The sequence below is a fragment of the Myotis nattereri genome, assembly GCF_964212035.1.
Source record: "Myotis nattereri genome assembly, chromosome: 3".
Lineage (NCBI taxonomy): Eukaryota > Metazoa > Chordata > Mammalia > Chiroptera > Vespertilionidae > Myotis > Myotis nattereri.
In genome coordinates this window covers 206,660,865-206,684,093 of record NC_138077.1, presented here as the reverse complement: position 1 = coordinate 206,684,093, position 23,229 = coordinate 206,660,865, and the positions used below count along the sequence as shown (strand labels likewise).

General features: G+C 59.1%; 1 protein-coding gene across 1 annotated transcript in view; it reads left to right on the top strand.

Annotated features, from left to right (window-relative positions):
- Nucleotides 1-23,229, top strand: part of ARHGEF10L (Rho guanine nucleotide exchange factor 10 like) — a gene marked incomplete at its 5' end in the record, with an annotated part of 100,665 nt that overhangs the window by 42,310 nt on the left and 35,126 nt on the right. Inside the window, 11 exons of the mRNA XM_081086117.1 lie at nucleotides 219-296; nucleotides 1,209-1,388; nucleotides 2,354-2,470; nucleotides 4,225-4,317; nucleotides 5,110-5,283; nucleotides 9,280-9,425; nucleotides 12,138-12,319; nucleotides 14,923-15,038; nucleotides 15,562-15,689; nucleotides 16,379-16,479; nucleotides 22,645-22,766. Coding sequence (XP_080942243.1) covers nucleotides 219-296; nucleotides 1,209-1,388; nucleotides 2,354-2,470; nucleotides 4,225-4,317; nucleotides 5,110-5,283; nucleotides 9,280-9,425; nucleotides 12,138-12,319; nucleotides 14,923-15,038; nucleotides 15,562-15,689; nucleotides 16,379-16,479; nucleotides 22,645-22,766 — 1,437 coding nt within the window. The remainder of the gene's footprint in view (nucleotides 1-218; nucleotides 297-1,208; nucleotides 1,389-2,353; nucleotides 2,471-4,224; nucleotides 4,318-5,109; nucleotides 5,284-9,279; nucleotides 9,426-12,137; nucleotides 12,320-14,922; nucleotides 15,039-15,561; nucleotides 15,690-16,378; nucleotides 16,480-22,644; nucleotides 22,767-23,229) is intronic.

Here is a 23,229-nt window from a genome sequence, read left to right as displayed (position 1 = left end):
TTCTCTGGGGAGCACGGGTGTTTCTCTGGGGTGGGCAGGGGCCCTGGAAGGAAAAGCCTGGCCTCCAGGCCCATTGGTTCAGGGAGGGATGGGTCCCTTAGTTGTCAGCTCCTCTGGGCACTGGGGCTCCTTTTCCCGTCACCTGGGTTCTGCGCCCAGTAGGTGCTGCTCTGTGCCATGGTTGGTGCAGGCGCTGACCGAGCTCTCGGCCCGAGCAGGTGGTCCGGAGGCACATCCTGGGCTCCATCGTGCAGAGCGAAGGCAGCTACGTGGAGTCTTTGAAGCGGGTCCTCCAGGTACGACTCTGGGGCCCCTGGGAGGGGGGGGGGAATCCCGCAGGGACACCTGGCAGGGAGTATAAGGGGAGGGGGTCAAAGGCCAGAACTTTTGTGGGGACAGCGGGCCTCCAAATGGGAGACATTAAGAATTCCGGATGCCTTGGTGGTCACGGGGGGGGGGCCTGCGTTTTCTGAAATAAAGTTGGGGTTCTGTGGAATGAGGGCTGTTCTGGAGAGTCCAGGGCACGGGGTCCTTTTCGTGCCTGAAAGGGACTGTGTCTTCCTCGCCCGCCTCTCTGGGAGCCCCTGGGACAGGGCCGTGCCTTCCCATTGGCCTGGAGCCCCCAAGTCGGGGAGTAGGAGGCAGCCTCTCTCGCCATCAGATGCCCAGGGATTGCTAGATGGTCATGTGACTCGGTCCAGGTGTATCCACCTGGTCTGTCGTTTGCATTCCTGAAACGGTGAATCTGCTGGGGTGTTGTGGGCTCTCGGAGTGAGGCCAACAGGGAAGGGTGTTGTCAGGGTGGGAGCCACACAGGGGAGCCTGGTTCCTGGACCTCAGGCAGATGGAGATGAAGATGAAAACGCCTGTGTGTCTGACAAAGCTGGGGGACAGGGGGGCTCCCCGGGACATCATTGCCTCCGCTCCATCAGACAGACTGGCTCAGGCTCGGCAGAGCTCTACAGGGCCAGCCTGGCCTTGCGGGCTGACTCCACGGAGCTCCTCCCAGCCCAGCTTAACACAGACGTCATGGGGTGGGCTGTGGGTGGGCACAGGGGGGCCGGGAGGCTTACATCCTGGAGATCCTCCTAGAAGACAGGCGAGGGGAGAGGAGGGAGGGATACCTGCTCCCCCGACAGGAAGGCCCAGCCTGGCCCGCCGAGTTCTCCTTGGCCTTGGCCGGCTCACCCCGCCCGCCCGCCCCGCAGGATTACCGCAACCCGCTGGTGGAGATGGAGCCCAAGGCCCTGAGCCTCCGCAAGTGCCAGGTGGTGTTCTTCCGCGTGAAGGAGATCCTGCACTGCCACTCCATGTTCCAGATCGCCCTGTCCTCCCGCGTGGCCGAGTGGGACGCCTCCGAGAAGATCGGGGACCTCTTCGTGGCTTCGGTAGGTGTCCCCAGACTCTCTCCCTGGCCCCCCACCCAGGGGAGACCACAGCCTGCCTGGCCCAGTGGTCATGTGAGCCAGCCTCCTGCCTCTGCCTGCTCCCCTGTCCGAGTCAGTGGGGTCACAGGGTGGCGGGGCCTGAATCTGCCCTGTGGTCCAAGCCGGAGGTCGGCCTGGCACCTTCCAGTGCTCAGTGTGGCCTTGGAGATGGCTGCCGGCGTGGTGCTGGGGACGTCCATGGGACCGGCCGCTGTGGGCAGCCACCAGGGGTCTGAAGGTCCCCTGCTGGGCACTCCCGGGTGACCACTGTTGGCGATGTTTAAACAGACCACGCCTTGGCCCCCGGAGGATGTCCCAGGGCGTCGGGGCCTCCTCAGCATGTGTCACACTCCAGAGACCTGGCGTGGCCTCTGCTCGGCTTGGCCATGTCCGGCAGCTCTAGGGCCCTCTCAGACCCAGGTCCCCTCCGTGAAGTGAGCGGTGTGTCAGAAACCCCTGGGCCCCAGAGAGACTCATGGAGCTAAGGAGGGTGAAGTTGGTGGAACCCCACTCTGACCCGTCTTACGTATTTGGGTTCTTCTAAAAGAGAAAGGATTGCTTAAAACCTGAGTGCTCAGCAGATCCGACACCTGGCCAGTGTGTCCCAGGAGTTTGGAGTCAGGAGCAGCCCCTGGGGGGCGAAGGGCCAGGGGGATTTTATTGTCTGGGGGTGTCACACCTTCACCGGTGGGCGGGGCTGCCGTGCTAGGGCAGGAGGAGCACCAGGCTGTCCTTGTCCCTGCCTCTTCCTCCCTGCGACCTCGGGTCTCCTGGCCTCTCTGAGCCCGGTCTCCTCCCCTCCCTGGGGTGACAGGTGTCCTGACCTCAGACTAGCTGAGATCCTCCAGGCGTCGTCAGAGCAGTTGAGGTGGCAGTGAGGGTGGGCGGGGTGTGACCCTCCCGTGCCACTCCCATGCCCGTTCCAGTTCTCCAAGTCCATGGTGCTCGACGTGTACAGCGACTACGTGAACAACTTCACCAACGCCATGTCCATCATCAAGAAGGCCTGTCTCACCAAGCCCGCCTTCCTCGAGTTCCTCAAGGTGGGCCTGGCGGTGGTCCGCAGCCCCCTCAACGGGTGCTGGCGGCGGTGGGGCGGGAGTGCTTCTCAGGAGGGGGGACTTTGGCCCAGCTTCAGGGAGCACATCGCTTTGGGGGGGACACCTCTTTCCCCTGGAGCTCCCACAGTCCCATGGGAAGACAGGGGTTCCTCCTGCCCCCCAGCAGGAGGGATAGGATGAGTGACAGTTAGCCTCTTGGGATACTGGCTTTGCCAGGCGGAAGGGGAGGCCTGTGACCTCTTGGGGATGGGTGAGATGATGGTGGGTCTGCCGTGGGGAGACACAGCAGTGCCGGGGCCTGTACCTCTGGCGGACTGGGTAGGGTGCCTCCAGGTAGAGCTCAGGGTGTTGCTGGCCTTTCCCTTTTCTTATTTAAAAAATAGATTTTTATTAATTTCAGAGAGGAAGGGAGAGGGAGAGAGAGATAGAAACATCAATGATGAGAGAGGCTCATTGATCGGGCGCCCCCTGTAGACCCCCTACTGGGGACGGAGCCCACAGCCTGGGCATGTGCCCTGACCAGGAATCGAACCACAATCCCTTCCTTATTTGTAAAAGGGCGAGGAGAATTTCTCAAAGGGGTGTCTTGGGGTTCATGTGGGAGATTAGAGGTAAAAGGACCAAAGGCCTCATGTAGCTGTGGCCAGGCTCCCCCAGATTTCTTTGGGGGCTCAGTCAGGCGAGTCAGATGGAGGCCCTACGTGCAGGGAGCATGCTGCCAGGTGGAGGGTGCAGGTGAGCCAGAGCCAGGCCTCAGCTGAGGAACCCAATGCCCTGGTCCAAGAGGGCGTCTGCCATGGGTCCTGGGGGTACGATGGGATTATAACAGGTGGAGATGGATGAGGGGTGTAACAGGTGCAGGGTGGGGGCAAAGGTCAGAGGCAGGAGGATGGCATCAGGTGAGCGAGTCTGGGTGGATCCCGGGAGCACTGCTGCTGGGAGTCCCGGGAGAGGAGGCCCAGAGGCAGCTGTGTTGAGTGTGGGCAGCCCTGGACCTGCGGGACAGTGTGTTTCAGGCAGTGGGAGCTGCTGCGGGGCTTTGGGTCAGTGGAGAGGCCGTGGCAGCAGCCTGGGCTACCAGGGATGATTGCCAGGATCTAGGCGACAGATGTGTGGATGGAGTGGTGGGAACAGATGCAAGAGAGAGGACAGCAAGCCCCCCGTGCCCTCCCCTCATCCTGGCCAGGCCCGGCTGCTTTCGTTTCAGTGGTTCTCAACCTTCCGGCCCTTTAAATACAGTTCCTCATGTTGTGACCCAACCATAAAATTATTTTCGTTGCTACTTCATAACTGTCATGTTGCTACTGTTATGAATCGTCATGTAAATATCTGATATGCAGGATGGTCTTAGGCGACCCCTGTGAAAGGGTCGTTCGACCGCCAAAGGGGTCGCGACCCACAGGTTGAGAACCGCTGGTTTAAGTGGAGGGAATGGCTGTCTCGGCTATTGTAGAGGTACGACCACTGCAATAAACTGCTGAACTTCCCAATTATGCTGTTAGTTCAGAGACCTTAACATGACCGCTCTAGCTTCTCCAGGCTGAGGGGCTGTGTGGGGACCCCGTGGTGGCCGGGAGCCGCGGGACCAGAGACCCCCCTGGCTCTTCTCTCAGGCCCGAGGCTGAGCAGAGTCCTGGGCCCGGGGAGAGGAGCCCATCCTGGGCGGCGCCTGCAGCCGGGGGCGCGGGGGCCTCGCTGCAGAGGGTCCGCGAATGACCGCACCTCGTCTCCAACAGCGGCGGCAGGTGTGTAGCCCCGACCGCGTCACGCTCTACGGGCTGATGGTGAAGCCCATCCAGAGGTTCCCGCAGTTCATCCTCCTGCTTCAGGTACCCCCCGGGGCTCTGCAGCCACCTGCCTGCATGGTGCGCGCCTGGTGGGTGGGGGCTCTCATCTGTCCTCTGCAGTCCCTGCCTCCGCTGTGGCCTGTGGCGGGGCTTCTCCCCGTCCCCCGCCCGCCTGGCCCCTCCTACTTCACTCCTGGAGTGGAGCTGATCAGATTGGGAGTGTATTTCCCATCTCTCCATGTGGAATGCTGAGTGGCTGGTGGTGGGTGAGCCCAGGATTCTGGAAGGGAATGAAGGCATGTGGAACCCAGGACCTGTGGGCTCTGGGCAGGGAGGAGATGCTCAGGGAATGAGCTGACCTGGGCCACTTCAGGCTTCACAGGAAGCAAAGAGGCCCCCTCCCCACATGTTCCTGCCCCACCCCATGCCCAGGGCCCGAGACCTTGGGGCATCTCTGTCACGGGTGAGCCTGGGCCCAGCTGGGAAGGAGGCTGCCAGCCGAGGGCCCAGCAGCGTCCTCCTTTCTGTCCTCAGAGCCGCCAGCTGGGGAGTGGCTGTCAGCATTGGTGAATCAGGGATGGGTCCACATGCTTGTTATTTTTTCATTCATTCGCTGTTCCTTGAGCCATGTTCTATGCCAAGTCCCACCTGTCCTGGCTGCAAGCTGAGCCTTTCAGACCGGTCTCCAGGGTCTCCATAGGGGTGTGGAGGCTGAGGGTTTGACCCCAGCCAGCGGGGTCTGCAGGGGTGTGGAGGCTGAGGCTCTGACTCCAGCCGGGGGGAAGGGGGCTGCTAGGGTGGGGTTCTTATCCCTGGCTCTCTCCTCCCTGGCAGGACATGCTGAAGAACACCCCCAGGGGCCACCCGGACAGGCTCTCGCTGCAGCTGGCCCTCACGGAGCTGGAGACGCTGGCCGAGAAGCTCAATGAGCAGAAGCGGCTCGCTGACCAGGTGGCCGAGATCCAGCAGCTGACCAAGAGCGTCAGCGACCGCAGCAGCCTCAACAAGGTGAGTGCCGGGGGCGCCCCACCTGCGAGCATGCCCTCACCTGTTCTGCAGCCTTGGTCACCTCTCTGCCGCCTGCCTCGTGGCCACCACCAGGTGGCAGTGTTCTCGGAGGGAGGGGCTTCCTGGCTTCTCTCTGTGCCCGCAGACCTGACCTGGAGGATTAGTCTCACTGGACCCCCACATTCATTACTGTTCGTGTTACTTTAGGATAAAAGCTCATTTTGTTCATTCATGGAATTGCTGGTAAAGATATGGGAAATGGTAGCCTAATACTGTGCTTGAGCAAGTGGGCTCTGGAGTCAGAGTTCGGGGTTTGGATCCTGATGTTGCTACTGGTGTTCATTGTGTGGCCTCAGGGGAATCACACAACCTCTCTGAACCTCACTTGCTCCCACTGAAAGGAGAATTCAAAGGTGCCTGACCCCCAGGGGCAAATGAGGGAGTCAGAAAAACAGCAGGCCCAGAGCCCTTAATACAAAGGACTTAATACAAATAACATTATCAGTGTTTTTTTAAAGAAGAAGAAAGATGAAAAGTCCATGCTAGGTCTTGGGGTTGCAACTTAGGAATATTCTACCCCTCCCTCCCCCCAAAAATCTTGAAGAACTTTCAATAAGCCTGTAGAGACCCCTGTTTTTAAAACACAAAGCCAGCCCGGCCCGTGTGGGTCAGGAGGTCACGGTTCGATTCCTGGTCAGGGCACATGCCCGGGTTGTGGGCTTGATCCCCAGTAGGGGGCGTGCAGGAGGCAGCCAATCAATGATGTTTCTCATCACTGATGTTTCTATCTCTCTCTCCCTCTCCCTTCCTCGCTGAAATCAATAAAAACATATAAAAATACAAAGCCAGTACCAAAAAAGTCACCTCCTAGAGCCACCTGTAGGTAGACGTCAGTCCTCTGTGTCCGAGTGGCATGCGACCTCAGCTGCCCGCAAGACCCCAGATCTGCACCCCAGCCTTCACCTTCCTTCACTTACCGGAGGGTAGAAGGTGGCCCAGATGGTTCAGGGTGAGGCGACCCCGCCCCAGGGCACAGTAGCGGGAACACAGGTCGTTCTTTGGGGAAGTGACTTTGTGCTGGGTCATGGGGAGATGTCCAGATCTTTTTTGGGGAAAACTGGGAGCCTTCTGGCTCTGTGGGCCCGAAAGCAGAACTAAGGCCAGTGACTAAGGCCAGTGAGATTTCAGCCACATGGTGAATGTCCTCATAGGACGGGAAGGGTTGTCAGGAAAACAGCCTTTTCCAGGTGGACCGCGACCTTACAGTATATAGTACTCTCTAACCCACATTGCCATTTTTTAAAATATCTTTAGCACAGCTTGAGTAACCGGGCTGGGACAAGACAACCCGCAGGGTCCCTTGCAATTCTAAGCGTCAAGGGTCCTACATCTGGAGACTCTCCCACCAAATTTAGGCATGTGTTTTTGGACCCACACAGTAGTTAAAAAAAAAAATGGAATTAGTTGCCAACATTTGAAAATGGAGAGCTATCCCATAAAATTCAGACTTGAGGGTCTTCCTGAAGGATTGGAAGAGCTAGGAAACCTGTTGGTGTTGGGCAAGGAACTTCCTACATGGTAACAGTCACCTGAGCTGGGGCTTCCCACTCCCCTCAGCCCCTCCCCACGTCTTCCCAGTGAGGTTCCCTGCTGGCCCCACAGGCATCTGGGTTTGCTTCACCTATTCCAGGAAGAAAGAGATGGGGGTAAAAGATGGGTAGAAGACAGAGCCTCCTCCTGGGGGGACATCCCCATCCATGATTGATCAAGGCGGGCATGAAGGCTGGGCGTCATCCCCTGCCCGCTCCCTGCCTTTAGGCAGGACACCCTGTGGTAGCTAGTAACACCCAAGCCTTCTATCTTGGGATGTCTCTTGAGAAAAAGACTTCAGCCCATCCGTGGCCACCTGTGCTGGTATTTAATGGGCTTTGCCCTTTGGAGTATCTTCTTCTGTCCTCTGCTTTAGCTCCTTTTCTGTAACCAGCAGGGTTTTTCTTGCCTCTGCTCACACACCTGTGCAGCCGCCCTGGGAAGAGATTATCGGGAAAAGGAAGCCCTTTGCCGTAGCAGTTACTCTGGGAAGAGCCATCTCTTCTATTCTGCTCTGTCCCCCAGGGGGACCCGGGCAGTAAGGAGTGGTGGTCATTGGCTGGAGGTCAGGGAAACCTGTTGGCGTTGGGCAAGGAACTGTAGGCTCTGAGTCTGGTTCTCCACCTGTCATATAGGGGGTGTCTTGCTAGGTGTGGATTTTGTGAAGAGTGTGGTGGCGGCCGCCGCCGTGCCTTCCCCCTGCCAGGGCCCCCTTGGGCAATCTCAGCTGGGCCAGTGGCTTTCCCCTGCTCCATCACCCAGGGGAAAGCGGAAATGAAACTGGGTGGGCCCCAAACGGAACTGTGCGGCTGTTTCATAATGTGCCTGCTCGGGACCCTCCGGGGGACGCTTGTGCAATATCTGGGTTTTCTTTTTAACTCTGCCTAAGGGCAGGGGGTTGGTTGCCAGAAGCCCAGGGGACTTTCCTCTTCCACGTTTTGGGTCACGGCACACTTGGCAGTCTCCCACGGGGCGCACTGTCTTCAGGGTCCGAGGCCTGTCTCCTGAGCGGGGGTCAGCTTGTTGGTAGAAGTAGTGGGAGGAGCTCGGTCTCAGCAGTTATGGGGGGGACCTGAGGAACCTCGAATCTTTTCCTTGTGTTCAGAGCAGTGGGTTCTCTCCTGACTCCGATGGCCCAGCCCGGAGCTGGAGGGACCGAGCACGCGGCCTGGCTCCATCCAGGCTGGGTCTCGGAGGTCCCTTCACCTCTGGGATCTCCGTTTCCTCCTCTGGGGATGGGCATGGCCTCGGGACTGCTGCGCAGATGAAGTGAGAAGCGGAATACTTAGTGCCGAGCACCGTGGCCGGCGCACAGTGGGGTTTCGTACTGTTTGTTTGGACTTCTCTGTGGACAGAGACACATGGTTTTTTGGAGATTGACAGGCATTCTTTCCAGGAGAGGTTTGGGGGGCTCTGCCCATCCCCTCGGGAGGGTGGGGAGTGTGGGGAGGATAACTTGCCCTTGGAGTCATGGGTTTTGGGAATGAATTTTGCTGAGCCCCTCCCCACTCCCCAATATTCCTATTAATAAAAAGATGTTTTCCCAGGGGGGCCCAGTGCTGGAGGGGGTTCTTGGTGTCCAGGCTGCGGAGAGGCCTGGAGCTTGAAGGTCCTTGGCCACCTCAGAGGGTCGCCTTGTTGACCAGCAGGCCTTCCCTGCCCTGTTGGGAAACCTTCCAAGGGGTGAGAGTGGCCGAGGTTCAACAGGTCAGGGTGCAGGGACCTGACCGACTTCCAGGCCAGGGGTCTCCCTCCGTGAGGCCACACCCCTTCCTGGTGAGCTCAGTCACGACAGCAGCAGCGGGGACAGCTGCCATCTTTGCCTTGTCAGCTTCGTGGGTGCACCCCCGGAACTGTCACAGGGCCAGGGCACAGAAGGGCCCGCGCTGGGTTTAATGTGCTGCTATCGCCGTCTTGTAATTCGTAGGAACTTTTGAACGAGGGGCACATTTCCATCTTGCCCTGGGCTTGGGAAGTTACATAGCCACGTCTGCTCGTGCGTTACCTTGGTGACCTGAGCGGTGGAGTTTGTTGCCCCACTTGACAGCTGAGGTGTGGGCAGGTGAAATGATCCTCCCGATGGCTTCCCAGCTGGTGCTCGGGGAGCCGGGGCTGGGGTTCCTGGTGGTGCTGGTCGGGCGGGGTTGCCAGAGGGACGGGCTGCAATGGCTGGCTCACCTGAGTGGGATGCTGGCTGCTGGGCAGGGTGGGTGGTCAGAGGACCCAGCCTGTGGCCCTCCCCAGGGCCTCCTGTCACCTGGAGGTGGAGGGCGAGGCCCTGCCTTCTCTGCCTCTCCCAGCCTCGGTCTCCGTCTGGCCGGAGAGCTCTGGGTCTTTGGCATGGTGATGGCTGTGTAACAGCCTGCGTGCTTCTTGGTGTTGACCTTGCTCTGTCCCCTCCACCAGCTGTTGACCTCGGGCCAGAGGCAGCTGCTCCTCTGTGAGACGCTGACGGAGACGGTGTACGGTGACCGCGGGCAGCTGATCAAGTCCAAGGAGCGCAGGGTCTTCCTGCTCAACGACATGCTGGTCTGCGCCAACATCAACTTCAAGTAAGCGGCTGGGCTGTCGCCTTCCGTGGGGACCTGTTCCTGTCCTGTCCCAGTCCCTCAGCCGGCCCCTCTGTGACAGGGTCCTCGGTCGGTCCCTCTGTGACAAAAATCCCTCAGCCGGCCCCTCTGTGACAGGGTCCCTCGGTCGGCCCCTCTGTGACAGGGTCCTCGGTCGGTCCCTCTGTGACAAAAATCCCTCAGCCGGCCCCTCTGTGACAAAAATCCCTCAGCCGGCCCCTCTGTGACAGGGTCCTCAGCCGGCCCCTCTGTGACAGGGTCCTCAGCCGGCCCCTCTGTGACAAAAATCCCTCAGCCGGCCCCTCTGTGACAAAAATCCCTCAGCCGGCCCCTCTGTGACAGGGTCCTCAGCCGGCCCCTCTGTGACAGGGTCCTCAGCCGGCCCCTCTGTGACAGGGTCCCTCGGCCGGCCCCTCTGTGACAGGGTCCCTCGGCCGGCCCCTCTGTGACAGGGTCCCTCGGCCGGCCCCTCTGTGACAGGGTCCCTCGGCCGGCCCCTCTGTGACAGGGTCCTCGGCCGGCCCCTCTGTGACAGGGTCCTCAGCCGGCCCCTCTGTGACAGGGTCCTCGGCCGGCCCCTCTGTGACAGGGTCCTCAGCCGGCCCCTCTGTGACAGGGTCCTCGGCCGGCCCCTCTGTGACAAAAATCCCTCGGCCGGCCTCTCTGTGACAGGGTCCTCGGCCGGCCCCTCTGTGACAGGGTCCCTCTGCCGGCCCCTCTGTGACAAAAATCCCTTGGCCGGCCCCTCTGTGACAAAAATCCCTCGGCCGGCCCCTCTGTGACAGGGTCCCTCTGCCGGCCCCTCTGTGACAAAAATCCCTTGGCCAGCCTCTCTGTGACAGGGTCCCTCGGCCGACCCCTCTGTGACAAAAATCCCTCGGCCAGCCTCTCTGTGACAGGGTCCCGGGGAGCTCAGCTTAGGTCTCTGATACCCCGGCTTCCTCTCCCATCCCTCCTCGCCTGCTCTGTTCCTGGTCCCGGAGCCAGGAAGCACCTGGCGAGGTCACGGGGGACCCGGCCTTTGGGAGACAGCTGCCCATTGCACAGTGTGGTCGGCTCTGGTCACTGAGCGGCCTCCTGAGTTTTGACCACTTTGAAATTCATGAGCTTCTTCCTGTGTCCAGCTGCTCTGCTTCCCATGGCTCTTCCTCCCCCCGGACTCAGTGTTTCTCACACGAGCCGGGGCCTGTCCCCCCGCTGCCCAGAGCACCTTCTTCCGCAGGGGCCTGGGGTGCTGCTCCGGGGTCAGAGGTTGTAGAAATGCCCAGGGCCGGCTGCCAGGCTGTGCCCGGAGGGGTTGGAGCCCTGGATGGCGTGAGGGTGATTCTTTAGACTAGAATCTGCAGACTTGTGGCCCATGGGTTGCATTAGGCCTTCAGGAATCTTTTGTTTGGTTCACATAAGCCATTCGCCCAAAGTTGGAGACAATTGTTTTTCTTGAAAATGTGAAGATCCCACGTGGCCCAGGGCACATGGGCCGGGTACTGGTCACATGTCTCCTCTACTGCTGTTCACTGTCCCACCAGCTGGCCCGCTCACCTGTGTCCCTTGCTTGGCCTTGTAGGCGGCAGGGATGATGACCCTGAACCAAAGGAACGGCAGCTGGACCTCCCCAGCCGGGCTTCTCTCTGCTTGTGGAGGAAAATCGCTGCTCCCAGTGTTTAACGCACTTTAAAAACATCCCAGACACACAGTGTGGCCACAATAGCTAAGGCCCCCGAGGGAAAGCAGCCACCGTGGTGGAATCCCAGCCTGACTCTCCCACCGCTGCCTGGAACACCCATAGGGTCAGCATGCCCACGGAGCCTGGCTTGATGTCACCCCCGGGGTCGGCGGTGTACCTGCCCGTGACCCTAGCCAGGGTCATGGAGCAGAATTGGGGATTGTCCATGGTTGCAGATTCCATGCCTAGAAGGGGAGCAAGCAGGGTTGTTTGGGGACTTGGGCACTATTAACCCATCAGGTATTTATTGAGCCCTTACTTTGTGCCAGTCCACAGGTAGGGAACTCGGGCAAGGAGGCCTGTGTCCCAGAGCAGAGCGGCAGTCAGCTTATGGCTGGGCTGACTCCCTCCCGCACGCCCGCTCTCCCACACTCTAATTTTTAAGTCCCGTTGATGTCCTAGGTACCATTCTGACCAACGCCCTCTCTGCCCACTTGGCATGATGCGAAATGAGATGGGGATGCTAGGGGCCCACTTTGGGGGATCAGTCTGGGTGATTGGGGTGAGTCCTGTGACCTGTCTGAGCATCAGTGTCCTCGCCCAGAATAATAAAGCTTCCTAAGGGCTGCTGTGGGAATAGGAGACTGGAGGCGAGTGGCTGGCCCTGGAAGCAGGCCCTCCATGGGGTCCCCTTTGCCCACACCCGGCCGGCCCTCCACAGGCATTCCCTGTAGAATCACTCGGTAACAGTAACCATCTTCCCTCCTGTTTCTCTCCTCAGGCCTGCCAACCACAGGTAGGGGTTTGGGGGCTTTGGGGGCACATGATTCTGGATCTGGGGCTGGGGACTGGGCACCTGGTGCTTTGCCTCAGCGACGGCTCCCTGCCCTGCCCGGCTTGGTTTTGGCCTGAGGTGTTGCGCTGGGCGGTGAGGTGCCTGGCTGAGCTGATGTGCTGAGAAGGGGCCTCTGGGCTGGCCCGGGGCTGGAGTGCTGCTGGCTCTCCAGGCCTCCGTCTCCCTGTCCCTGCAGGGGCCAGCTGGAGATCAGCAGCCTGGTGCCCCTGGGGCCCAAGTACGTGGTGAAGTGGAACACGGCACTGCCCCAGGTGCAGGTGGTGGAGGTGGGCCAGGAGGGCGGCTCCTACGACAAGGACAACGTGCTCATCCAGCACGCCGGCGCCAAGAAGGCCTCTGCCTCGGCCCAGGCTCAGAGTGAGTACCGCCCGCTGCTGCCCGGGAGCACCTACTCAGGCTCCAGGGCCCATCCGGGGGCCCCCAGGCCGCTGAGCCACTGGGCCCAGAGCTCTTGCTGGTTTACAGCCCCACAAACCCACATCCTCACCCCAACCTCTGTGAGTACACGCACATCCCACAGCCGCACCTGCACACGCTGGACTCCCGGCCCTGCCCACTCCAGCCCCACGTGTCCTTGCACACACATGTGCACACACATGCCTGCACAGGCAATGACTTTGAGTCAGGAAGCGTGACTGCCAGTCCCGCCTGGGCATTGCCTGCCTCCCTGTGATGTGGGCAGGTGTCACCTCCTCTCTGTGCCTCAGTTTGTCCCTCTGGACAGCCAGGGTCTCAGGTGACACTAATCCTGCCCCTACACCTCAGGGACCAGGGCTACTCATCGAGCTCAGGTAGCCCTTCCTCAGGAAGCCTCTTTAAATTCCTTGGAGCTGGACCAGGTTCCACCCCCTGACCCCCACCCTCCCCATGCTCTCAAGGCCGGTGCATTGGCTGCCCGGAGCTGGTTCCAGGGGGTGTTAACAGCCGTTTGCTGAATGAATGAAGGGTGCTGAACCGCAGAGCCAGCAGAAAGGAGCACTGAGCCGGCAGCACCTTCCACGGGCTGGGAGGGCGCTTGGCTGCACTCCCTTCCCCCACCGGCCGGGCTCGGCTCAGGCTCTGGGCTCTGTCCATTGCCTGACCCTGGAGGTTGCCTCATGGGGCTGTTGCTGATTCTGGAAACAGGGCGATTGCATCCTTTACTCTCGCCCTTAGAGGGCTGGCCCATGTCCAGATGCTGCGTTTCTTCCCCCTGGTCTGGGAGGCGGGCAGGGCTGCCTGTGCAGCAGCCCCTGGGAGGGGCTCCGGAGCCACCTGCAGCCCCAGATCTCCTCCCCTTCCCACCCCCCGACTGTGCCCTCACTCTGGGACCACCTTCAAACACTGTGCTGTCTGTGCTTTGTTCCTGAGATGACAGTCATATGCTGCCAGACCCCCTTTAAGGGGAAAAAGAAATTCTCGTTGAACCCCAGTTGGCCGTGAATGATTTTTTATTATATTGTTATTCAAATGTGTGCAAATATAAGACTAGGTATAATTGACGCCTTATGCTCAGACCCCTTGAACAACCATAAAACCAAAACAAAAATCACAAATGAGATAAAAATGAAGCTACAAAACCATAAAATTCAAATGAACAGCATTAATGTCATGGGATGGGTGATGTTGTTTTGCTGGCACCAAATTGCTCACAATATGAATGTGGCCTCCTACGGGGCGGGTTCTTCGGAGCTCTTTGCACCCACGACACAGGGTGCCTTATGGTGACCCGCATTCCCGCCCGCGTACCTGTCAGGGTCCCCGCAGAGCCCATCTCGCCCTTTGTTTGGTATGAGCCATCACTTCCCTCCCCTGGCCACCCCCCTGCTCCATGGTGACCATTCAGTTCGCCCTGCTCAGTACCAAGGTCCATGGGAGCCCGGACTCCATGCAGCGGAACATGGCTTTGAAGTCATCATCTCCAGGTGACTCAGGATGTGCATCTGAATTTTAGATAATCATCTAAATGACAGCCCCAAATAACTCCCCTCCTGGGATTCCGTGGATCTCAGCTTGAGAAACCCCGGCCTAGAGAATACAGCCCAAGTTCCCTAGCATGGCATTGAAGGACTTCCCCACCTGTCCCTGCGGGTCCCTCCTGCTCCATCACTTGCTGTCCATCTCTCAAGCCCTCGCACTCCATTTGTGTCATCAGTAGAGATCTGGGCACCCTTCCCCCTCTCCCCCCTCCCCCGCCCCCATCACTGTCTCATCGCTCTGATACCATTCTCCTTAGTACCTCCCATCATCTGTGGTTGTAACCGACTGCTTCCCCATCTTCCCCTTCCCCCAGGTCATGCACTCCATAAGAGTGGGGATCCTGTCTTGTTCACACCTGTCCCTCTAACACAGCGGTTCTCAACCTGTGGGTCGCGACCCCTTTGGCGGTCGAACGACCCTTTCACAGGGATCGCTTGAGACCATCCTGCATATCAGATATTTACATGAAGATTCATAACAGTAGCAACATTACAGTTATGAAGTAGCAACAAAAATAATTTTATGGTTGGGGGTCACAACATGAGGAACTGTATTTAAAGGGCCAGAAGGTTGAGAACCACTGCTCAAATACCTGGAATAGAACCTGGCACATAGTAGGTCCTCAGCATGCTTTTGAACAACTTGCTGTTCACAGGCCTCCTCAAGCCACAGTGCCTTTGCACATGCTGTTCTACTTCTTGGCAGCGCCCGCCACTCTTCTGGCCCCATGAGGGCTCCTTGTCTCTTCAGGCATAATTGGTTCTGTCTTCTGGTCGCCTGTGACCCTTTGTAGAGATTGAGTGGGCCCCGCCTCACAGGTGCTGGACTTTGCCTGTGTTGGACCTGTGCTCCCCAGTAGATAAGAGCCTGGTAATGTTTCTTTCTGTCTCTCTGCTGCCATATCCCCAGGGCGACAGCTCTTCTTTTCTGCAGTGAGTGGACACTTGGGTTCTCATTGGCGTCTTGCGACTCCTGAGCTGACTCGGTCTCTCTCTGCCCAGGTAAGGTGTACTTCGGTCCCCCACGACTCTTCCAGGAGCTGCAGGACCTGCAGAAGGACCTGGCTGTGGTGGAGCAGATCACCCTCCTCATCAGCACGCTGCACGGCACCTACCAGGTACGCAGCGCTGGCCTGGCCTGCGGGGCTCCGGCTCCTCCCTCGGGGCAGCCCCAGACTCAGCAGGCAGAGTGGGGGCTCTCCTCCTGGCCCAGTCCCCTGACGAGGCTGTGGCTCTGAGTTCCCCCAACCAGCAGGAGTGGCTACGCCCCCTGTCGCTACCTAGAAGTCTGGTATGTGGCCTCTGGTTCAAGTTGAAGCTCTGGTTCAGGTTGAGGGGGGCCTGGCTGCCTGGTATTTTTGTTGTTGTTTTCTGCACGGTGGCCAGTCAGTCTTATAGCCCCTTCCTGGCGTTGCCCTAGGCTGGAAAGGAAGCCGCTAGGAGGGTGTGTCCCTCTCAAAACAGGGGTGTCAGGTGGGGTCTGAACCAAGGGCCGGGCAGCCTGCCCGCAGCCCAGAGCCCAGGGGAGCCGGCCTCCTGCTTGTCTTCTCTCCCCTGGGGTGTCCCAGGTGCTGAGGATCTGGTGTGGCTTTGGGGGAGCTAGTGGGCTGTGGGGGACTTCATTGGCCTCCTCCGCCCTAGAACCTGAACATGACCGTGGCTCAAGACTGGTGCCTGGCCCTGCAGAGGCTGATGCGGGTGAAGGAGGAGGAGATCCAGTCGGCCAACAAGTGCCGCCTCCGGCTCCTGCTTCCCGGGAAACCCGACAAGTGAGGGGCGGAGGGGCCGGCGGTGAAGTGGGGGATTCGGAGGGGGCCCCGGAGCTGGTCCGTTTGCTAGTATTGCTGTGATGGGAGGGGGTGTGCATGCACCGTGGCCATGCCCAGCCCCGAGGGCCCCTGATGCTCCAAGGTGGGATGCCAGTGTGGTGACACCTGACCTCCGGCTGCCTCTGGCCTGGCCAGAACCCCACTCATTCACGTGTCCATTTGGCAAACAGTTACCAGGCAACTGCCCTTTGCCAAGTGATGTTGCCCTGAGGATACGGCACCAGAAACACAGAGAGAAACACTGCCGAGGCTCCCGGAGCCGGTGTCTGATAAGGCCCGTGGAAAGCTGACCGGGTGGAGCCCGGGCAGGGCCTCTCGCCTCTTAGCCGACAGTCGGCCAGGCACCTCTGGCTTTGCTGGGTGCCCACGCCGAGGCACCTGGACTGGGCTGCAGTGTGGCCTGGCCACTCTGGGGGAGGGCCCTTCTTTCTGGGGCCATGGTGGGTGGAGGGACCCCTCCCCTAGGGGACCGAGGCTTTGCTGGGCAGGCCACCGGCCTCCCTGGCCACACTTGGCTGCTCTGAACAGACCTTTCTCCCAGGCATGGGGTGAGGGAAGAGCTGGGTGCTGGCCCCGGGGAGCCAGGCCCTTGCTCTGAGCACTCACACTCCTTGCCCTTCTCACCGAAGGTCTGGCCGTCCCATCAGCTTCATGGTGGTCTTCATCACCCCCAACCCCCTGAGCAAGATCTCCTGGGTCAACAGGTTGCACCTGGCCAAGATTGGACTCCGTGAGTAAGGCCCCAAAGAGAGCACCTTAGGGGGCAGGGGTGGGAGAGGGGAGGTTTGGGAGGGTATGTATGTGTGCGTGGCGGGCGCCCAGGCTCATGGGGGAAGGAGGCTCCTGAGCTGGGGGGAGGTGGGGCAGCTGGAGCAAGGGTTCTGAGTCTTGAGCCTGCTCAGTGACCTTGGACAAGTCACTTCCTCTCCGAGCCTCAGTTTCCCCATCTATAAAACAGTGGGAATCGACAGATGGTAAATTAGTGGTTGTCAGGGACCTGGGAGGAGGGGGATTGGAGAGGGACTGCTAAGGGTTTTTTTGTTTTGTTTTGTTTTTTGTTTTGGTGGGAATGATAAAAATACTCTCAATTTTGGGGTGATGGTTGCCCAACTCTTAATATGCTAGAAACCAGTGAAGTGTACACTTTCAAAGGGTGGGTTTTATGGTAGCCGAATTATATCTTAACAAAGCTGTTATCCAAAAGCGATGCAGGTTAGACTGAACGGGTTTTCTACCATGGGCCTCTTTATGATTCGTCTCTCCTGCGCACCCCGATAAAATACAAATAACGATGGACACCTGCATCCACAGAGCGCTTCCTGTGAGCGAGCATTTTCCTAAGCATTTTACTCACCGTCTTCGCTTCACATGCGCAGTCACCGTAAGCGGCAGGCCTGTTTGAGCCCCTTTCCCCAGGCGAGGGCTCGGAGGCCCGCGCGGTGCTGTGACTTGCCTGAGCTCATACAGCAGGAGGGGCGGGCCCTGGGCAGCCAGCCACTCCTGCCCATCCCGCTTCCTCCACTTGGCGAGTTTCTGTCTGCCAAACCACATTCATTAAGTTATAATTACTTTATTTGTGTTTTTTGTAAATTGACAAAAGGCCTGGGTCCTTGCCGATCAGAGCTATTATTCCTCGTGATGTACCGGAATTCTCGTTTGCTGGTTCCAGCCAATAGCGGTGATTGCGTTTTTGGTTTCTGCTGTGATCTTTTCTAGATAAGTATATATTTCCCAATAGGTTCTGCAACATTTCCGGAAAGGGGTCAGGACTTTCGTCAATGGCTTTCGTCAATGAAACAACGATCTATGGAGTCTCCACAGTAATTTTAGGCAGAGGGGGAAAGAGCAGTGATAGGAACAGAAAGATCCCTACCCTCAAGGAACTCACGATTGATGAGGGGCAGGCAGACTTTACACGGGGAGCACACCATCAGGGAGGGGGGGTGCTGTGAGGGTACAGAGCTGGGTGACCTGACTGGCACCAAGCCTGGGGTTGGGAGTGCTGTCACGGAGGACATCTGAGGAGGTGACATCTGAAGCCATGCAGAGCTTCAGGAAAAATGGTCCAGGCTTGAGAACAGCAAGTGCAAAGGTCCTGGGGTAGCCAGAGCTGGGGGGTTGGGCAGGTGGAGGCGGGACAGGTTTTCCAGAAAGCCAGGGCAAGGTGTATGGAACTTGACGGGGAGTAATTGTTGTAGCACCGAGGGCCGGACAGTGGCATGGCCTGGGTTCTATTTAAGCGAATCATTCTGGCGCTGTGCAGAGGGCACGTGGAGGTCGGGAGGGCATGGGAGGAGGCTGTGGCTTTGGAGGAGGAGCCAGGATCAGAGGCATCTGCTCACCAGTCCCTTCTAGAACCTGGTGCTGATAGTGCGCAGGCCTCTGTTGGGTGTGTCTTCGTGACCAGGAGGGTGGAGGAAGGATTGTAAGCAGAGGCTGTTCCTGGCCCTGGCGGAGGACTGTGGGAATGCTGGCCCAAGGAAAGGCTAAGCTGGCCCCGCCCCTGCCCGCTCAGGCCACACCCCCGCTGGTGCTGCAGTTGCATCTTGGGCAGATGCCTACGCCCGCCCTGTTCCTGCACCTGCTCTAGAGCAGGTGAATCTGTTGGAACCCCAGATGCTTTGCGGGGCGGGGCTTGGCGTTGGCGGGGAGGAGCTGACTGAAGCAGTCCAGCCGCCCTGTCTGCGCAGTTTCACTGCAGCAAAAAGTTTTAATGGAACGAGAGTCATTTCAAATCTTATTTGAGTGCCTGGGTTCCCCTGGGGCTTGAATAATTTGTGCATTTTATTTTCCCAGTTTTTTTTTTTTTTTATCTGCAGTGCCTGGTGGGGAGGGGAAAATAACATGAGCCCATTTAAATATGTTTAAAAAATTTATTCACAAAGGATGTTATTCCTTTAATTCCTCCCCCCCTCCCCCCCTCCCCCCGGTATCCTCCTCTCACCCTGACTGCACGGGGGCATATCTCATGGGGCATATGTCACAGGCTTGGCCCGGGGCCCCTCCCTCGCTGCCTCTGCCTCGGTTAGCATTCCAGCCCTCAGCCCTCCCAGTAACACCACTGCTCCCCCTTGCGATGGGTCCATTGTGGAGGTCTGAGCACAGCCCAGGTATGTGCCAGGAGTGCTGTAACCCTCGTGTCCTCTAACCCTCAACCTGAGGTGGGGAGCTGGCCGAGCCCTCACTGGAAGTGGGTCTGTCCTCCAGGAGGGGGCCGAGGTGGCCGTGGGCATGACTTGGGTGTTACCCAGCTGGGTGACCATGGCCGCTCGCCTGGATCCCAGGGGAGGGGTGTCTGGGGAGGACGCGTGGTGATGTCCTGCCAGCCCCCCCGCCCCCGTCTGTGCCGGGAGCTGTGAGAGGGAAGGATGGAAGGCAGTTGGCTGTTCGCGGGGCGGTGACAGAGGCACGGCGCTGGGTCTGAGCAGGGTTTGCCAGGCAGTCGGTGGTGCTGTGGGGGAGCCGTGGGCCAGGCCCTTAAGCGCAGGACTAGGCAATACTCTCCACCTCAAGGACAATGGCCAGAATGGGCACTCTTTCCTGGGTGCCTGGGGTATGCCAGGCATTATAGCCATTCCTCCCAGTGCTCACAGCAGCTGCAGACGGTTGGAATGATTCCCCCATTTTCCAGATGAGGCAACAGCCTCTGAGGGCTAAGTGTCCGGCTCAGCGTGGTGCTGAGTGAGGCTGACTCGGGATCTGCCAGGGGAGCCGGCCTCCCGCAGCCTGTGGGGCTGTTCTGCGGGCTTGGAGGTGTGTGTGGGGGGGCGGCAGGGGCACGGCCCCCAGCCCTGAGCTGCTCCGCTGCCCACGGGCGCTCTTTGGTGCCGTGGGCGCTGCAGAGCTGGGCGCCAAACAAGTCCCCCACTAATGTCACTTGGAAATCGCAGCTTTGACGTCGGTGCCAGTCCTTCGTGTCACTTATCCCAGGTGGGCCTTCCATTTTCAGCAGCAACAGCTTCTAATTCGGCCTCAGCCGCGCCGGTTTTGTGACAGGGACAATGGCAGCGGCAGATGGGAAGCGGCAACTCCATTTTCCTTTAACGCTCCCAGGCGCAGGCCGAGGCGGCACCATCTGGAAGGAGAAGGTCAGATCATTAAGAAATATGTACACTAACCAATTGTCACGGCTCGATGGGCTGTGCCGGGGGGAGGGGAGGGGAGTGGAGCTCAGGGGGATGCGTGATGGGGGCGAGTTATGTTCCAGGACTGAGCTCTGGGAAGCCTCCCGCGAGGAGTGGGGTTTGGGGGTGCTGTGGGGCTCCCGTCTGGCCGAGGGGAGGGTCTGCCTGACTGTAAGCTCCTTGAGAGTAGGGGCACGCTCAGATCTCGCCGTCTTCATTCCCGCCAAGAAAGTGGGTGCTGCCCCCAGTGGGTGGGCTGTCTCGGCGAACACCCCAAGTGGCGGGCGCTGTGTGAAGGGCCCCCTGGCTTCGTTCCCGGGCTCTGGGCCCTGCCTTTGCCTTCCCCGGCCTCTGCTGCTCAGGGTAGAATGGGGATGGAAACACTGACGCCGCTGGCGGCCAGGAGGATGAAAGGAGACAGCGTGAAGTGTGGTGCACGCAGTCCTGCTATGCTGATGCCGGCCCTGTGCCCTACTTGTCTCTTCCTTGGCAGCCCCGCCTCCTCAGTGGAAGGAACCAGGTTTGATGGGGCGTTGTCTCCGGGGCCCAGTGGGGCAGAGGGCCGTGTAGGGAGTGAGCTCACCACCCGCAGACTCTGCTGCTTGAGGGAGTGGGTGTGCCGGGCGGGAGAGCGGGTGGGGCAGGCGCTGATCGTACCTGACATTCGCAAGTGTCTCCGCCGTCTCCAGGAACATCCGCACCTGCCACCGCGTCCCAGCTCTCTCGCCGTGACTGACACTCAGGCGCCGCCTTCCTCTGGGGCAGTGGCATTTTCTCAAAAGCCACTTCATGAGGCATGATTGACATACAACAGGCTGTGCGTGTCGGATGCACACGACTTGATGAGTTTGGAGATTAGTATGTGCCCGTGAGCCCATCCCCACAGTCTATGCCACATAACAAATCCACCCCCAAACCCCCTCCTGCCCACTTAGCTGTTATTCTTCATGATAAGAACAATTCGTGTAAGATCCTCTGAGCACATCTTTAAGCACATCATACGGAGTTGCTAGCTGTAGGCGCCATGCTGCACAGACGACCTGGGACTTAGCTTGTGTAACCCAGACGCCGTGCCCTTCATTGATGTCCCGTTTCCCCTCCCCGAGGGCACTTCTCCAGGGCTTGCTCTGTGCCAGGGGTTGGGGGGGGGTGGGGCAGGGGGAAGGCTGTGCCTCCTCCTCATTGTCCAGCGTCACCATGTCAAGGGTCAGTAATGCTCATGGCTGTCAGTAGGAGGCTAGATGCTAGAAGAATGCTTGGTTTAGTGCAAAGAACCTGGGCTTTAGATCAGACAGTCCTTGGTCCCCATCTGGGCTCGGCCGTGTAGGCATGCCTGTGACCTGGTCAGCATAATCCCCGAGTGCCTATCTCACCATCCATGAAGTGAAAATCATTATCTGACTGTGCTCGGTCCGTGTGAAAACAAGGCCAGGGGACACGCGCATGGCACTCAGTGTGTGCCTGGTGCGTGGACACACAGTAGGGTGTCCTAGCCGTACCGTGCCCCTGCTGTCCAGGTCCCGGGAAGGCAGTCGCCATATGGAGTGTCGCCATGTGGAGCGTAAGGATGGGGTCCTTAGCAGGGAGGACTCTTTGGAAGAAATGGAGGTTTGCTCACCCACTCACTTGCTCACTCCTTTCATTCATTCTTTCAACCCGTGTTTGCTGAGCACTAATTGTGCAGGCAGTGTGCTGAGTGCCAGGGAGACAGTGACGAAGGAGATACCCCGGATCTGGCTGCCCTGAACTTACATTCTAGAGACATGGGAAGGGCGACAGTGAGGTCTGCAGAGGACGCAGGATGGCCCTAGGCCACAGGGAAGGGAGGGGAGACGGATTATAAACAAGGAAGTAGACACGGTGATTTGAGATTGTGGTGAAGGCTACGCGAGGAGTCCGACAGGGTCTTTAGAGTCAGGGGCTTTCCCCCTGAGAGAAGGAAGCCACAGTAGCCAGGGTGGTCATGGAGGACTTCTTGGAGGCGGCGGCATGTGAGGGAGCCCTGAACCATGTGAAGGAACCACTGGTACAATGGATGATCTTGAGCGCAGAGGTCTCCAAATGTGAGTCGAGGGTCTGGGCTTGGGTCTGGGTGTCTGTACTTATAACAGGTCCCGGGGGCTTCTATGCCCAGCTTGCCTGGGGGACCTGGAGGTTTCAGGGTGGCTTCAAAGGCAGGCAGAGTAAGAGTCTTCCCCAGCACCATCATCATCACTGTCAGGTGTAAACGCAGCTGAACTTACATCGTCATCACAATCAGAATTCACCTTGTCCGCTTGCTGGTCTCGGACCCTCTCCCCTCTCTGAAGCTAAGGGCAAGGCAGCTGGGCCTGGACTGAGTCCGGCATCTTAGCACTTCCTGAACCCCTTTCCATGTTTTATTTCACTGGATGCTCACAACAGCCGCAGGACGAAGGCATTTTCATCGTCCCTGTTGTATAGGTGGAGAAATCGAGGCTCAGGGAGTTGGGGTGATTTGCACAAGGTTGCTAAGCAAGAGGCCGGTCAAGTGGGGGACTCAAACCTTAGGTGTCTGGGCTCCTTGCTGGGGACCCACGGCCACGACCACAGAGTGGGGCCAGATTTCATCTCAGATGGGCAGGAGTGGGGCTGGGGGTCAGGGGGGTGAGCGAGTGGCGGGGTCTGCCTAGGCCGCCGTGCAGGCCGGACCTCTGGGGCCTGCGGGGGCTCCCTGGGCTCCAGGACTGCTCACAGCCTGCTTGGTTCTCACACTCTGACCTGCTTCGCCCACCTCCTCCCTTTTGCTGTAGGAGAGGAGAACCAGCCAGGCTGGCGATGTCCGGACGAGGACAAGAAGAGCAAAGCCCCATTCTGGTGCCCAACGCTGGCCTGCTGCATCCCCGCCTTCTCCTCGCGGGGCCTCAGCCTGCAGGTGAGAGGGGCAGCTCTGGCTCACCTTCTCCTGGGGGAACCGGCGTTTCCAGGCTGTGCCCACAGCGGGAGAGGCCCCGGCTCCAGACCCAGCGCCTCAGCTTTTTCCCGATGGAGTTGGTTGAGCCTTTTTACTGCTCTGGGCGCCAGCTGTCCTACCCACAATGTGGGGGTAGATGCCCTCCGTGGGTCAAGTGAACGGAAAATTCCATTATTTTGAGCTAACAAATAGCAGTGATCTCATCCGCCGATGGCCTGACTCCAGCCCAGAAGATAGGCCGGAATATGCCCGCGCGGCTGTGCCAGGCTTTGTGGGTTGGTCCCTTGTGGGCTGGAGCCAGGCAGGAGCTGGGGCTTTGGTGTGGGCAGGGCCTGAGGGGATGACAACACACCATTCATAGCCATCATGCCTTCCATTCGTCAAGCACCTACTGTGCTCCCCCGTCACTGCTCGGCCGTCACTC